This window comes from Cotesia glomerata, linkage group LG8, assembly GCF_020080835.1.
Source record: "Cotesia glomerata isolate CgM1 linkage group LG8, MPM_Cglom_v2.3, whole genome shotgun sequence".
NCBI classification, from domain to species: Eukaryota; Metazoa; Arthropoda; class Insecta; order Hymenoptera; family Braconidae; genus Cotesia; species Cotesia glomerata.
In genome coordinates this window covers 15,629,819-15,646,695 of record NC_058165.1, presented here as the reverse complement: position 1 = coordinate 15,646,695, position 16,877 = coordinate 15,629,819, and the positions used below count along the sequence as shown (strand labels likewise).

Below are 16,877 nucleotides of genomic sequence, written 5' to 3'. Positions count from 1 at the left end.
ACATATCCAGGCCGAACAAAGGCTATGCCTGGAATCCGTAAGAAGGATTCCCCCTAAGACAAAAACACACAGACACACAGACACACACACACATATATATATATATATATATATATATTGCAACTTTAAAACTTTACCCTTTGAATTTAGATAATACAAAGTTTTATAATCATTGAAATTGGCCGTTTCTTAACTCGGTAATTTGTGAAATCTGCCGATTCTAAACTCGGCGATTCATTATATTATTTATTTATTTATTTATTCAATTTAAATGCCAAGGCAAGAGCCAAATGGAAAAATTATACATAGTGTGATTAATTAAAGTACATGTAAAACTATAAACATAGTCATCATCTAAATATAAAAAAAATTAGTTAATTTCAAGCCTGGACCCTGTAATATTAATGTAATACCAAAGATGCTTATTTATTGAATGAGATTGTACGTATTTTAGGGTATCACAATCGTGATATTTATAGGTAGCTCATTGTATTCAAAATCGATGAAATCGTTCGTGAGATATTTATTTTTTTAAAATAAAAAAAAAAAGTGTTTTTTTAAGGAGGTTCGAGCGAATCTAATGTAAAAAATAATTTCCAACCTTGAGCTTTGAAATTACGTATACGTATAAATAAATCCGTGATTTATCTAATCCCAAAATTTTAAAAAGATTCACCGTTCAGTGACTTAGATATTAAATTTCAAAAATCACATATTTTATCTCCTTATACACGAGCTTTTATGGCGGACAAACTTTTGTCGAGACTTTAATTATTTTTTTCAATATTAACCTCCCAATTTTAACGGATAAAAAACTATACCCAAGAAACTTGGATTATTGCAAAATATAAAAACAATTTAATAATAATATATTACCGATATAATTTTTGAAATATTTAAAGTTAAATTTAATGTTTGTAACTCGTTTATCGTCAGCTATTTATTCGAATAAAGATTTGGCAACTTCGCGTCAACAGCTGAGAAAAAAGAAAAGGATAGAAATATAGTTATACAGAGAGAGAAATGTTTAACTCACACACTCATCCACGTCTCTGTAATGGGTATAATCAAACGCGCTATTGTCTAATCTGTTTATTTATTCCGACAAGTAATAAATACGAAAGTCATTTTATTACTTTACTTTATTAAATAAGTAAAAATCATCAATTATTAAATTGTTTAAATTATTTTAAATTAAAATAAAGAATTTTGACGAATATTGGGAAGACTAAAATTTAAAAAAAATTTTAACATTATTTTGACTCATTAGTTACGCTCGAACTTCCTTAACATAACCTCAAAATTTTACGTCGGATCATTTGGTACATAGCGGAAAGTCCCAGGGATGGCCTGCAGGGTTAACTGTTTTCCAGATTTTTTTTTGTATTGATTTCATTTTGTTATACTTTTTTGGATTACAAAATTGTAACAAATGCTGCCAAGCAAATCAAAATCAATTAACGCGTTTAAAAAATGTAGCGATTTTAACATTTATAAATAATGATTTCGTGAAGATAACTTTGAAATTATCTGACTTATCGAATGAAATCGTTGCAGGCAACGTACTCGTTGCAGACAGGGCATAGGTTGGCGTTAGTTTTACTTAGAAAATGGTTGTTAGAGAATACAGTGTGCCCTATTCTTAGACTGGTCATTTGGCATTGGTCTGATTTTTTTTTAAGGAGAGGTCTTATCTCCGTGGTGTTTTTACGAATTTTATGTAGATGAGAATCGCCTATACTCCAAAGTCCGTTCCATTTAGTCTCAATATAGTTCTTGACCATCTTTTTGAAGTCTATTGTAGTGCACTACCATGGTACGGAGTGACAAAGAGAGGTCAGAACCTGAGGTTGTTGCTTCTTTTGCCTCATTGTCTGCGAGTGGTGATTCTGATCCAGGTGATTCTGATGACTCTAGTGTGTTTTGTGTTGTAGATGATGGCTTGGCACTCTTGGATGATGTTATCGGAGGAATTCGGATTTAACAGTGCTTCAACCACTGATTTTGAATCGGTGAGTATAGCTGCTTTGGAGATGTTCAGTCGGCCAATTAATTTGATACTTTTGAGGATTGCAAAGGCTTCGCATGAGAAGATGGAGTCTGATGGAGGGAGTTTATATTTAAATATCCTGTCATTAATGATTATGGCACATCCTCGTAAGTTGTTGAGTATAGATCCATCGGTATAGATCTGGATGAATTGTTCTAGTTGGTTGATGAGTTCTAGAAAAAGGTTACTATATAGGATTGCGGGTGTGTTTTCTTTTCTCCAAGCGCGTTCACAAATCGATAGGTCATAGCATTCCGTTGAAGCCATCCAGGAGGGGACCTGAGAGAATTGAGGATGATACAGTGTCAAATTTTGAAATTCATTATTGTTGGTCAACTTGATAAGGAAGTCGCGGATTTCTGAAGGGTTCTCAGAATTGGGGTTTGGGTGTCTTTGAGGTTGGTTTTGGTGGAGCTCTGGGATGATTGATGGTGCTGAAGAAGCAAAGTTTAAAGATAACTGTTCTCTTCATATGTCCAACGGGATTTCTCCGGATTCTGCTAGTAAGCTCATTCTGGGGCTGTTCCTATAATCTCCAAGGGCAATTCTTAGAGAGGTGGTCTGAATTGAGTCTAATTTTTTTAGGTGATGGTTTGAGGCGAATTGGTAGAGGGTGCAGTCGTTGTCAAGTTTCGATTGGATGATGGTTCTGTAGGTGTTGAATAAGATTTCGAAGTCAGCTCCCCGTTTGTTAGAGACGATGGACTTGAGTAAGCTCGAGCGTTGGTGGCATTGACGTTTTAGCTCTGTTATGTGTAGCTTCCATTCTAACGATTTATCGAAAAGGATACCTGATATTTTTAATTTGCAAGCTCGTTGTAGTTCATTGTTATTGAGAAATAGTCTTGCTGTCTCCGGTTGGATTTTCTTTTTATGGGTGAAGATCATAAACTCTGATTTGCTTGTGGAAAATTTGAAGCCTGTTTTGTTGGTCCAGTTTGTTGAGTGGTTTTATGACGTTTAAAGGATGTTGCAGATGTTTTGGGGGTCTTTACCTGTGCAGAAGATTGTTAGATCGTCAGCGACGAGAAGAGCGTGAGACGGGGCTGATATACACTGGAAAACTTCATTGACGGCTATTAGGAATATGAGAACGCTTATTACCGAGCCTTGAGGGAGACCATTATTAATTGTTCTGGGATTAGATAAAGAGTTGTTAACTCTTACTTGCATAAGTCTTTCTTGTAAGAAATTTTTTATGAAGTTGAGTATTGGCCCAAGTAGTTTCAGTTCGTTAGTGAGGATGTCGATGACTCTTGCTCTGTGGACCATTTTGTATGCCTTTACAATATCGTATGCCTTTACAATATCGGTAGTAAGGAAATTACTACCGCTGTTAGCTTATTGGAAAATGCCTTTTGATGTAGCTGTGTAGGTAGTGGTTAATAGAGTGAGCTTTTCTGAAGCCATTTTGAGTAGCCGAGAACCATTGGAGATTTTCTAGAAGCCGAGCGAGGCGTTTATTTATCATTTTTTCCATGATTTTATCTAGGTTACAAGTTAATGAGATAGGTCGGTAATTTGAGGGGTTGAAGTGGTCTTTACCCGGTTTAGTAATTGGAACTATGGTAGCTAGCCGCCAGATCTTTGGGGAAACGTTATGAGTCCAGATATGGTTGTATGTGTCGAGAATGTATTGAAGGATAGCATTTGACAAATGTTTAATCAATATTATTGGTATTCATCTGGGCCTGGGCTGGAATTCTTATTTTTTTTAGCACTTGATTTAGTTCATGAATAGTGAGGGGAGCGTTAAGTTGGGAAAGGATATCTTTTATTTTATCACTGGTTTGAGGTTCTTGTGTGACATTAGGTAAGCTGTTTGAGACTGATTGTTGAGGTTATTGCGGAATGTTTCGGGAAAGTTATCGTCGCTGGAGTTGAAGGCGAAAGTGTCGGCTAAAATTTCGGCTTTCTCTAAGTCTTTGGTGAGTGGAGTATTATTTTTGACGATCAGAGTGGTTGAAATGTAGTTAGTTTTGTTTCCATTAATTTTTTTAATTTTTTTCTAGATTATCTCTGGGTAAGTTTGACAATTTAGAGAGGAGACGAATTTTTGCGAAAATGATCTTCTGGATTCTTTGAGATTCCTTCTAGCAATCGCTCGACATTTTTTGTACTCTATTAGTAGCTCGAGGTCCGTTTTATTTCTTCTGTAGTTTCTGAAAGTATTTTTTTTTGTCGTCTAAGGATTTCTTGGTTTCTTCGGAGCACCATTCGTATTGTTTATTGCGTTTATTGTTTGATATTTTGGGAAATGCTATACCAGCGGCAACTTTGATGGCTGGGACTAGATTGTTTATAATTTCATCAATAGGTTGTTTTGGATTAGGAGTGATAAGCAGTTTAATATTGTCTTCTGCAGTTTGGGCAAAGAGAGCCCATCTGTCTTTGCGGAATTTTCATTCAGGGGTGCTTGCTTCTTCTGTTGCGTAATTAGGGTCCTCGATGTAGATATGGATGGGGAAGTGGTCGCTGTCATAGAGGTTGTCGTCAGTTCTCCAGGAGATATTCTCTGTTAGATCTGGGCTCAGAGTGAGGTTTATGTAGCTTTCTGTACCCGATGAGATGTTGAAGTGAGTGGAAGAACCGTTGTTTAGCATATTAAGGTTGTAATTATCTATCTAGTTTTCGATGTTAGCTCCTCTATTTGAGTCGATTTTGTAGAATGCCCATATGTAATTGTGGCTGTTGAAGTCACCGACTATAAAGCAAGGGTCTTTTACTTGGTTAGTAATGTTATTTAGTTCATGAGCTGTTAAGTTGTGGTTGTTAGGGATGTATAGATTACAGATGTTTATTTTCTTGTGTAGGTGGATGGAAGCGACTACTGCTTCAATATTGCTGTTTACAATGATTTGGTTACATGGTATGTTGTTCCTGACATATATGGCAACCCCACCGCTCACATGTCCTAATAGTCTGTTTTTAAAGAAACATTTGTAACCATTGAGGTTGACAGAGGAATTGCCTTTGAAGTGAGTTTCTTGAATACACATAATGTCAGGTTTGTTGTTTATATCAGGAGTCTTAAATGTTCGTATCGTGTACTTAGTCAATTTAAATTCCATTGTAATATGTTCATAGTAGAGAATTATTATTTATTGGATGGATGAAGACGTCTTAATGGGGTAGAGAAGGTGAAGGGGAATGGGGTAGAGAAGGGCGGAGAATATGGGGTTGTTGTATTGTTTCGGTTGAGCTTTGTTCAGAGTCCGACTCCGATATTAGCCAAATTTTTTCTTCAACTGGTAGATTAAATTCCTTGGTTATTTTATTTTTAAGTCTGATAAATCTTTGTTTTGGTCCTCTTGTTTGTAGGTACTTGTATAAGGTCGTCAAAGTGTGTCTTACATCCAAGGGCGAGAAATTACATTCAGTAATAATCTCTTAAACAGTGTCAGACTGGGTCGCTTTGTCGAATAAGTTTTGGAGTTGGTCGAAGGAAAAGTTGTATTTTCCTGGATTGGTCAAGATTTCTTTTTCAATAGCTAGGGGGAGAATAAACCTTGAACTGTAATCGTACTCAGTTCTGGGCTTTTTATGCTTTGCTTTTGCCGGGTTGTTATCAGCCTGTCGGGCTTGTTTAGTAGTGTCTACTTCCATAAATAGTTCGGAGTTAGAAGATGTAGAGAGGGGACGCTTTGGGATTGCAGAGTGTGTATGGTTCGATGGGGTCAGTAGGGATTTTGGAGGGGGCATAATGCTTGATGAGTTACTTGGTAACGGATGGGGGGGGGGGGATTGTTAACACTTTATTTTCCTCACTGCTGTGATCACTGGAGCCGGAGGTGGCAGTGGCGGAAGGAGATGAGATAATTTATTGTATATCGTACGAGTTTTGATGAGGTGCCTTATTGTTTTCTGAGCAATCTTTTGCTAAGTGTCCCTCTTTATGGCACACGAAGCATGCCAATGAGTCTGTGGAGGGGTAGATGTTGTACACTGCATCATCGAAAGGAATTTGTAAACACTCAGGAATTTTAGTGATGCCATCAGGGCTGACAAACACTTGTCTTCGGAAGCTCATGATGTGAGTAAATCTGGGTTCGTTAATACCAATTCTGAGAAAGGTAAACGGAGACATTGTTTTAACTTGGAGTCGATCGAGAGCGTCTTGAATGTAGCTGTGGGGAATGATTGGTGGGACGTTAGAGAATACAATTCTTTTGTTTCTGATTATGAAAGGGCGAATGTTTAAGATGTTGTTTCCAACGGTAATATTCTTGTGGGTGTCAACGAGATAATCAGCTATTGATTTGCTTGCAAGATATACGCATATACGATTATTTGCGATTCAAGAGATGAAGCGAATGTTTGCTGAGGTAACTTTGACTGCGATGGCTTTGACATATTGTTCATTTGAGACACTTTATTTGAGGGGAAGAATTCCGTTTTGGTGGCTGTAGCGTAGTTGACTTCTTTGTTGGGGGGCGACATGTTGGGCAGAGAAGAGTAATTTCTACAGTCAGAGATTACTTAGAGCACCTTGATTAAGGGTCCAGAAAGAGATTTTCTGGCCAGCTCAAGCACTTGGTTTGGACACTAACGATAACACAATAATCAGATTTTGGGTAAGCGAACTATAGGTAGTGCACTGCACAATTATATTCTTAATTAAACCACTCTCACTATGCAGACACGTCCGTTCAGTTCGAAGGCTCGTTTAAGACTCCATAAAAAATTATAGAACGGTACAACTGTTGAATATTATGTTTAAAAAGTTTAATTTGCAATGCTTAGAATTATTTTTTGTGATATTAGAAACTATTGAGAACAGTTTTTGATTCATAATTCCATAGTAATTTACTATTAGTTCAGGTATAATAAAAAATTTATTTACAGAAACTCCATCTTGGTTAGATACATTCAAAAATCCATTCAATGATTGGCGAGCGGTGAACTTGAAGAAAAGCTTAGATAATTTCTTACGAGAGTTGATTGCTAATGAAAAAGCTTCATTATTAGATTTCAGAAACTATTTATTTAGCAGACAATGTGCAATATTACTTTTGCTTAAACAGCCATGGGAGGTTGGTATAAGAGTATGTTATTTTATGAATGTTTCTTATCATTTGCGTTAAAATTAATTTTTCTTGAAAAATCGGCAGATTGCTCGACGCTGCTTATTGTTTGTATATAATACTTTGAGTGAATTACGGATACTAGAAATAAGCTTACCAGATGGATCAGTGGAATGTTGGTCAATTCTTTGTGCATTAGAAATTTTAGATGTTTGTCAAACATTATTGATATCAGCAGATAACAGTCAACATCTTGATCTTTGCTCTCTATACACAGCTGATTTATGGGCTCTGGCAAGTAAAAAGGTAAAAAAATTTTAATGACATTTCGACTGCAAAAATTTTGAAAGTATATAAATTTTCATAAGATTCTTATGATGTTTAGTTAGGTAAATTAGGAAAATTATGTGGTCTTATGCCTCATATTCCAAAGCCGACTAGCGAACAGCTTCATATGGTTATTTATCTTATAGCCGGATTAAATAATACATACATTGAAACTCAAGAGGAAGTTTTATATACTAACAAATTTAAGAGCGCATTGTCATCTAATGAGATTTTTACAAAACAATTTTTAGAGTATTCAGAAATAGCTATGGGAACTTACAAACATATAGGAAGAATCAGATCAGCAAGATATATCGGAAAAGAATTAGCACAATTTTACAGTAGCTTAGATGAAAATCAAACAGCTGTTACCTTTTTATTAGATGCTTTAAAAACATATACTGATGAAGGCTGGAATTTGTTAGCATTGAAAACTCAATTGAAACTAACTGAATATTATAAAAAAATGAATAATTCGAAAAAATACATAAAAATGTGTTGTCTAATTGCTTGTTCTACAGTGTTGAACATAGCCGCGCGAAAAACTTACTTTGAAGAAATGTTGACGCATACCAAAGTATTCCCTGTAGCTAAGCCATTATTTATTGAATTTGATAATTGTTTTGAGATACTAAAGATAAATGTAAATATCGTTGATAAAGTTATAGAAAATTTTATTGTGAATGTGAATATTTCTTTAAAGTCACTATTTCCAACAACCATAAAAGACGTTCGTTCATCTATTTCTGTAGAAAAAATTCTTGAAATGAATGCTGATTCAAAATTAAAATGTCATCCGGAATCTCAAATAACTTTGTATGTATATAATTGAATTTTCGCACTCAAATATATGGTTGCAAATTAAAAAAAAAAAAAAAGCTTTTACATATTTTTTTACAGATTATCTGAATGGACTAAAAAAAGCTTGCAACAAGAGAACTCTCAGCTTACTAAATTACAAGTTTATCCGTACATAGATTTTAGAGAAGATATGAGTATTGAATCTGTTGGTATAATAAATAAAAACGTTAAGCCACTTATTAACCAAACTGACAAAAAAAAAAGTGAAAAATTTAGTATATGTGTAGATGAAGTTGTAAACGAAGTACTTGACAAAAATAGATTCGAAATAGAATTTGGTGAGAACAACTTGAAGATTTCCATAGTTGACAATAAACCCGGAACTTACCGAATTAACCGATTATCACTAATTATTAATGAAAAATTAATATTTCAATCTGAACTTATTAAACCACAAGTACATTATAAAATTATGAAGACGCAACCATCAATTTCTATCAATGGTCGAGATCTTGTTGCGGGAGTTGTTCAAAATACTGAATTGATAATATCTAATGGTAGTGTAAAAATTCAAAAAGATACCAAAATAAAATTATGGACATCACGGGGCTTAATGATAAAACTTGCTAATAGTACGGAAAGTACATCCAATGAGATAGAAATTGTATTATCTGAGTATGAACCGTGGCAAATAATTAAAGTGCAACTGCAGGTTTATTCTGAACTACCACCAAAAAGAGATTCGTCATCTATGGAACACAAAGTATTATATAAGTTCATATTTCTATATTTCATATTTCTTGTAAATAATTATATTAATAAAATTGTTTTATAGATATATATTCAATCATCTTGGAGTGCTCAAGAAAGTATATTATTGAATTTTGAACCTCCTTTGATGTCGTCTTTAACTGTTCATACAATTAAAGAAAGAAAATTTCTACAGATCGTTGTTACAGGCCTTACAAAAAAACCTTTGCAATTGACTGATCCAGAATTGACAATAAGCACTCCTGTAGTTATAAATTTTAAGAGTCTTAATCCTATTGCAGGTCAAAAATTTATTATCAGAAATGGAATCAAAGTGTCATATTTGTGGGAAATGAAATTGGGAAGAAATTATACCATAGTAAATCCTTTAAAATTTGATTTTAATGTAAAATATTCTATGATTGATCATACAGATGACTTGTATGAATCCAATATTAATGACGATCCTCTTCAAATAAACAAACTTCTAAAATTAGAGAGGTCAAATAACACATATCGATGCTACTTCGAAATTTCAAATTATGTCGTAAGAAATTGAACAATTTATTATTCCACAAAAATTCAAACATTTTTTCATTTTTAATTTACAATAGTATTTTTAGTCCATATTCACTGTAACATCGAAAGTAAAAGCTAATGGAAATGCAGGTGAATTTTGTCGTTCCGGGAGTATATGCCATCTTCACTTAAACATAACACGAATATTGCCTAAAGTTCATTTGAATACTTTGCCTCAACTCATGTATGAGGTTCTGGATGATCAATCAATGTGGGCTATCTGCGGTCGTACGGCAGGAATTATAACACTTGATACTTGTGATGAACAGAACGTGACTCTAGATATTATGCCATTGAAAAATGGATACTTGCCTCTTCCCATAGTTCGGTTGTCTCGTTACATACCTGCTTTAGAAACAAGAAATGGTAAGTTTCATTATCTCAAATCTTGATTAAAATAAATGAATATATCCGCAAGAAAAAAGAAATAGATGAAATAATAATTGATTGCTAACAAATAATCACGATGTTTGATTTTATATTTCGAAGCGTATGGTTTTTAATACAATTTTAATAACAACAATATTATGTATTTGATATACATTTGATATACGTGCGAAGCTGGCTTCGGGAGGTGAAAAGGAGTTCGGGAGGAACTCGTGGACTCGGGTTCGAGTAATTGTTTACTCGTACACTCGTTTGCTCGTCCGCTCGTTCGCTAGTTCGCTAGTTCGCTCGTTCGCTCGTTCGCTCGTTCGCTCATTTCAAATATGATCTGTAAATCGAAGTGAACAATGTAGCTTGTTGTGAGTTTGAATGAAGATTGCGAGAGATTGACAGTGGATAGATTGTGGAGAGATAGTGGACTGTATGATCGAGTGATGATTTGAATTTGAGATTCTGATTTCGAAGGTGTGCATTGATTGGATGAAATTTATGTGGAGTAAAGGAGTGCAAAGAACTCGGTTTGAATGATTGCTTTGTGTAGATTATGTAATATTTTAATCTCAATAATTGTGTGAATTTTATGTATGTAATGGGATGCAACTCAAGAAGGGCTCAAAATAACACTGCACATGAATAGTTTGAGAACTTACTCGTGAAGTCTCAACTCGACTCAGACTCAATATTCGTATTGTATTATGCAAGGAATGTGAAATATGCGCAGCATCATAATGAGCGTATTGTGTCAGAACTCAGAAAGGGCTCAAAATAACACTGCACATGAATAGTTTGAGAACTTGCTCGTGAAGTCTCAACTCGACTCAAACTCAGTATTCGTATTGTATTATGCAAGAAATGTGAAATATGCGCAGTATCATAATGAGCGTATTGTAATGGAATATGAATTGGAATTAGTAACTCAGCTCAGCACCGATGGGCGGTTTAGGGCTGACGGCCGAACCGACATCCTCCCGACGCTGAGGGAAATGTATTGAATATGTATGCAAGTATAAATTTGATTCGTACCTTTTTGGTATTTTAGGTTTACTAAAATATAATACCATGTGCTGCTTGAGCTCTTAAATGTCTGATGAATATATTAATGTAGCGGTTTAAGCTCGTGACTGTAGAGTTCTGATGATGGTGGTGAATCAACGTCGTGGTGAACTTAAATCACAGATTGATAAAAAGACACTGATATTTCACCTCACGATTTAAACTTGGAACTTTACTGAAATTGACGTAGTTGTCGCTCGGAGAGATCCTTTTGGACTGACTCTTTTGGTAGTATTTTAAGCACAACAGAGTACGGAGACTCTTTTCATTTTATTATTGGGAGTACATTTCCGAGAAATATTGTTAAGAAAAATACGTTGACAAAAATATTACACATATAAAAAAGGGAAAGTTAAAACGGAAAATATTTTAAATCGAACCAGATGAGCGCTCGGGTTACGAAGAGAACAAGAGACTGCATTTATATGACCTCAACGGACAGAGTCATAAAAGTAGGTACTTGAGTCTAGCGACCCGCATGCATGTATCCAAAACTTACAGCCGAGAGTAAAATATTTAAAGATTTTACGTTTATTTTTCACATACTGAATAATTTCAAAAAAAAATTAGTAAATATTATAAAAAATGAAATAATTGATTAATTGTGAAATTAGCTAAGAATTGAACACACGATATACCCAAGGAACACGTGCTTGAGCGAGATTCTCGTTGCAGAGCCTTGTGCAAAATCCTTAGTTTCTAGCGTCTCCATCTACGTTTGTGCCTTGCACAAGATCGTATCACCAGAAACTGACTCAAAAATTGTGTATAACTTACTCATATTATAATGGCTTGATGGTTTCTGACGCATTTATAGTACCAGAAACTTGCAGCAGGTGCTAGCAATTTAAAACTGTCACAAGTATTTGCAGCAAGACCCATGCCCACCCGGGAAAAAATGATCATGCCTGTTCATGCATGATCATGTCTGAAACGTTTAATACATTCAGGCATGGTCATGTCTGTAGCATTGAATACGTCCAGGTCTGATCGTACATAACCATGCCTGTTCATGTCTGACGATTATAAACAGACATAATCATGCCTGAAGCGTTAAATACGTTTAGTCATGATTATGCATGACCGTGTCTAATTCAGCCTGGAAAAGTTAGTTAAATTTATCCTACAGTAGGTTTTTAATAAAAGCCAAAATAATTTCATTTATTGAATAATAAAATATACCATTTATTGATAATTTACAAATTTATTGATCGAAATTAATGTACATACACTGAACATTCAAAAATTTGATCATACATGGGTTCATATATAATTAGATATGGTCATACCTGGCTGCTAGAACCCCATATATAATCATACATAAGTCTATGTATGATCAGATCTAATTATACATGAATCTATATATAATTAGATCTGATCAGGCTTGCATAGTTAGATGTGATTAAATCTTTTTCTTTGAAAAAAAAATTTTTTTTTGGTAATCACAAAAAGTGCAAAATAATGTTTATCATTCGTTTAACATTACGTTTAAATAATTCTGAAATAAAAAATTTGTTACATTTTCTATGGGATGTTTTGGTCTGCTCTGCGACTGCCTAATATTAAAATTATTATTTATTTTATTATTTAAATAAATGTGATATGATAATGAGACTTAGTAAAATAAATTATGATTATCAAAATATATTATAAAATCAATCTTTATATCATACTTATGATAAATTGATTTAATACGTTGATATATAATCATACTTATGATAAATTGATTTAATACGTTATGTATTTAACAGAGTTATTTTTATTTAAGATATCAGCACAATAGACAGAAACTTTAAGGCGCACGGAGATCACCAAAGTTAAGCAGCATTGAGGGTTATTAATAGTTGGATGAGTGATCGCTGATGTTACAGCCGTAAAATTATATGTAAAAAATTTTTTTTGTATTTTAATTCATTATAGAGAACTGCGTATGAGCCTATCAAGTACTATATCCATAAGATTAAGCCAAATAATTAATTAAAAGTAATAATGAGCCTTTAGATCTGATCATGCATGAACAGGCATGAGTCCTCAGGCCTGATCAGACATGAACAATTATCATGCTTGATCAGGCATGATCAGCTACCAACTATCGAACTTTAGAGCAGTCTTGCGCAAGCCGTGTAAAAGATTGTTCGGTTTAGTAGTTTCGGAACCTATTCAATGCAAACAAACAAACAAACAAACAATCAAATCTTTCCTCTTAATAATATTAGTATAGATTAAACGATATTTCTGAAATAAACCAACTGATTTCGATTAAGTTTGCAACATTTACTGCAGTTTTTTAACTTCCCGGTAAAAAAAATTGAAAATTATTATTGTCGTCAGCGAGTTGCGACAAACTTTATCAATCCTATCTATTTGTAGATTCCATTTAAGCGAAAATTGTAATTGCACTTCAAGAAAACGAACGTCTTCACAACTCTCGATCTCTGAACCAGCAATCCTAAACTTCCCCTTTCTCTGGCTTTTTACTCTTTTATTACCTTCTCTGTTCTGAAGAGCTACATTATTTTTACTGAAAATGCACAATTTGGTTTTAGACACAGAAAGATCCAAACCTAGTCGTTCTAGCAGTCTTAAAATACTGCTAGCAACTCCTTCCAGGCTTTTAATAGCAGAGAAAGTATCCTTATTCTGTGTAGTGATGCATGCGTCATCGGAATATTGGAGGAGCATGCACGATTGATCGATTTGGACAGCACTATCTAAGTCTAATACGTAAATGGCGTATAAGCTAGGACTAAGTACACTTTCCTGAGGAAGACCTCTGAAGATAACTCTGGATTTGGAGATTTCCCCAAATTGGAAGTTGAGGTATCTCTTGGAGGCCAAATTATAGACAAAAGTGACAAGATTACCTGGAAAGCCCAAAGTTCTCATTTTTTCAATCAGTGGTCCTGATGAAACATTATCATAGGCTGCTTTAATGTCTAGAAAAAGAGCAACCGTTACTTGCTCTTTTTTAAAGCCTTTAATTATGCTCGAACAGAGGATTGCTAAGTTGTCAGCACAGAATCTACCCTTTCTGAAACGATTTTGTAATTCAGGTAATTTACCATTAGACTCTAACCATCACATTATTTGATTGTTTAAAATTAAAATCTTTTCCATAATTTTACAAATACAAGGTGCCAGCGAAATCGGTCGGAACTTCTCTCTTTTAGTTTTTGGTATGAAGAATATTGAATATTTTCTCCAGTCTTCTAGAGAAGTACGAGAGAAGTAGATTTGGTTGTATAGGTCCAAGAGCAACACTCTACTTTCCTGAGGAAGTTGGGATATTATTCTGTAATCAATTCCGTCTACGCCTGGACTTGATTTTAACCTTAAGTTAGCAATAGCAAAATCTAATTCTAATTCTAATTTAGAAGTAAAAGACAAATCTAGGAACTGGTCCCCAGCTACGTCACTAAGTTCAGGAGTTTGGCATTCAACCCACGAAGGACATAGATCGTCTATTAAGTTTTTAACCGAGAAGATTTTAGCATCACTATACTCGTTCATGTTCTCTCTAAAATTCCATCTATTTTTGAAGCCTTTGATGGTATTTCATAGAAACTTCGGATTAGTATCCTTCGATAAACCTTCGCAGAAAGAGATATAGCTTTCTTTTTTAATGCGTTTTAGACTATCTCTCGCTTCTTGTTGCTGCTTTTGGTATTCTAAGAAATTACTTGCTGACCTATCAAACTTAAATTTAGCTAAACTAGGCTTCTTTAACCTGATAAACTTCTCACATTCTTCATTTCACCACACACACGGAGGGCTATTCCTAGAATTATTTTGACCTATATCACCACCAGTCTTCTAGTTTCTTCTCCGTTTTTTGGGACATGCTTCGAGGATGGAATCCTCAATTGAAACAACAAAATTGGTATACTTGATCTGGATCTCTTCACCTGAGCTGAATAATTCTTTGAGGTCAAGAATTTTTTCGGAGAAAGATTTGCTAAAAATATCCCAATCTATTGAGGTATCATATAGTCTATTTGATGATTTTCGAAGAAAACCAGGCTGTACACGAGGATTATATTCTATAAAGATGATCTGATCCCCAATAATTATCACCAACCTTCCAACTAAACAACCAAGTGAATCTAGCGTCAACGAAAGACAAATCTAACGCAGAGACTGAACCAGTCCCTGGATTTCTTCACGGTTTTGAAAAATGACAACTAGCACCATCTGTGGATATTTTCTTTAAACACAAGAAAAAATGATTGTATCGGTAGAAATAATTATTAAGCTACAAAAAGATTTCGTCACTGTTCCATCTTCCGTTACAACAATTATAATACAACGTGTTTTTTTGTTAACTATAATTTAGGTAAAATATCAATTATTTCGTGTTTGTTGTACTCGAAAAACTCTATTTTCTTCATCACTAGATAAGCTCAATATATCTAACAAGAAACCTCATTTATAATGGCGACTACTCTGAAAATTTTGAAAACCGTTTTTTATAGGGTAAAAGTTTCAGCCAAATCGGAAGGGGTGAAGGTAAAAAGAGTCGATTTTACGTGGAATGCCCCATATGTACTTCAATGTAACGAATAAACTCATTTTCTTTCATCACCATACTGTACTTATTCTTTTTTGTTTTATTCTTTTACATCGCATTTAGTGCTATCAAAAAATCCTTCGGAGCCCGTAGAACAAAAAAAAAGAAGACTAAAAATTTCTGGCGGCACCTAAAAATTTTTGACCAAAAGACTCGAAAATCAGGATTTTAAAGCTCCAGAATGATATTTTAGAATCTTTGAGACGACTATTTGGCATTTAGTAACAGCCAGTCAAGACTTGGGAGAAAGATTGAAATTCGTTTGCTCACTTAATTTTTGTGAGTTGTTTATTATATAATTTTGTGAAACTTTTATCACATTTTCATGTAAATGTAAATGTAAATGAAATTATAATTTTAAAGTATATCTACATTTCTATTAATAATTATATTACCTAAATTTTTCTTTCTTATTCCATTTTCTTAAATCACTGATCTCACAACGGGTTTGGCAGGCTTCCAGGTTGTTAAGCAGGCAATCGTCATGAAAAATTTTTAAAGATCGAATTCCTCAACCTGGAATATTTGCGGCACTGCATCAACTTAAAGAAACTATACGTGTATTTTCCTGTGCCCAACCGATACCACAGTGACTTAAATAGAAAAATCTTTGAAAATTTCAAGTCTGCACAGTTTAAAGAAACAAATATATTTTCAACCACTGTTATGGTAGCTAAACCTTTGCTCCACCGCTCTAATGTCGAATGCCTTAACCGCTCGGCCGTGGATTTGGGTTTGTTTTATATAATTTATGATTGAAAACAAAATATTTTTTGTTGCAGATATGAACCAAAATACTAGTCTCAAAACAGGTCCAAGATTAGAACCATTTTGCTTAGGACAAATTTATAACCCAAGTAAAGCACAGCAAGTTCATGTTTTACCAGCTTATTCTACTTAATTTCATTTATTAAGTAGGAAATTTCTTCAATACATGTAACAATCATAAAATAAAATAAATAAAGCTTTTTGTAATTATTTATGTTTTTTTTTTCTACTAAATCATAATTTTAATTACGAATTTCATTAAGTTTTTATTTGTCTGAAAATGTAATTTTATGGCCTAAATCGACTACTTAGTTTTTAAATATAAATTTTTACTACATATGAGTAAATTGTGCACAGCAGAGCTCCTAAATACTTGAATTGTCAGGGGCCAAAATTTTAGGAATTCGACAGTATGAGGATATATACAGTATGGCAAAAGTTAGAATGGAGGAAACTTAATCGAGTATTTAGGAGCTCTATTGTACTGAGTAAGCTGAGCGTCTTATTTCAATTATGTGTACTATTTATTTATTTATTTATCAACTTACGCCTATTGGTAATATACATCAAA

General features: G+C 34.0%; 1 protein-coding gene across 1 annotated transcript; it reads left to right on the top strand.

The window, feature by feature from the left end:
• The first annotated feature begins 6,895 nt into the window (after nucleotides 1-6,895).
• On the top strand, nucleotides 6,896-16,513 carry LOC123271090 (trafficking protein particle complex subunit 10-like). Its single transcript, XM_044737331.1, has 8 exons — nucleotides 6,896-7,083; nucleotides 7,162-7,380; nucleotides 7,460-7,463; nucleotides 7,548-8,217; nucleotides 8,302-8,965; nucleotides 9,038-9,499; nucleotides 9,576-9,897; nucleotides 16,321-16,513. The coding sequence occupies exons 4-8, from the start codon at nucleotides 7,670-7,672 to the stop codon at nucleotides 16,437-16,439; spliced, it is 2,115 nt and encodes a 704-aa protein (XP_044593266.1). The 5' UTR covers nucleotides 6,896-7,083; nucleotides 7,162-7,380; nucleotides 7,460-7,463; nucleotides 7,548-7,669; the 3' UTR covers nucleotides 16,440-16,513.
• The last annotated feature ends 364 nt before the right edge of the window (nucleotides 16,514-16,877 follow it).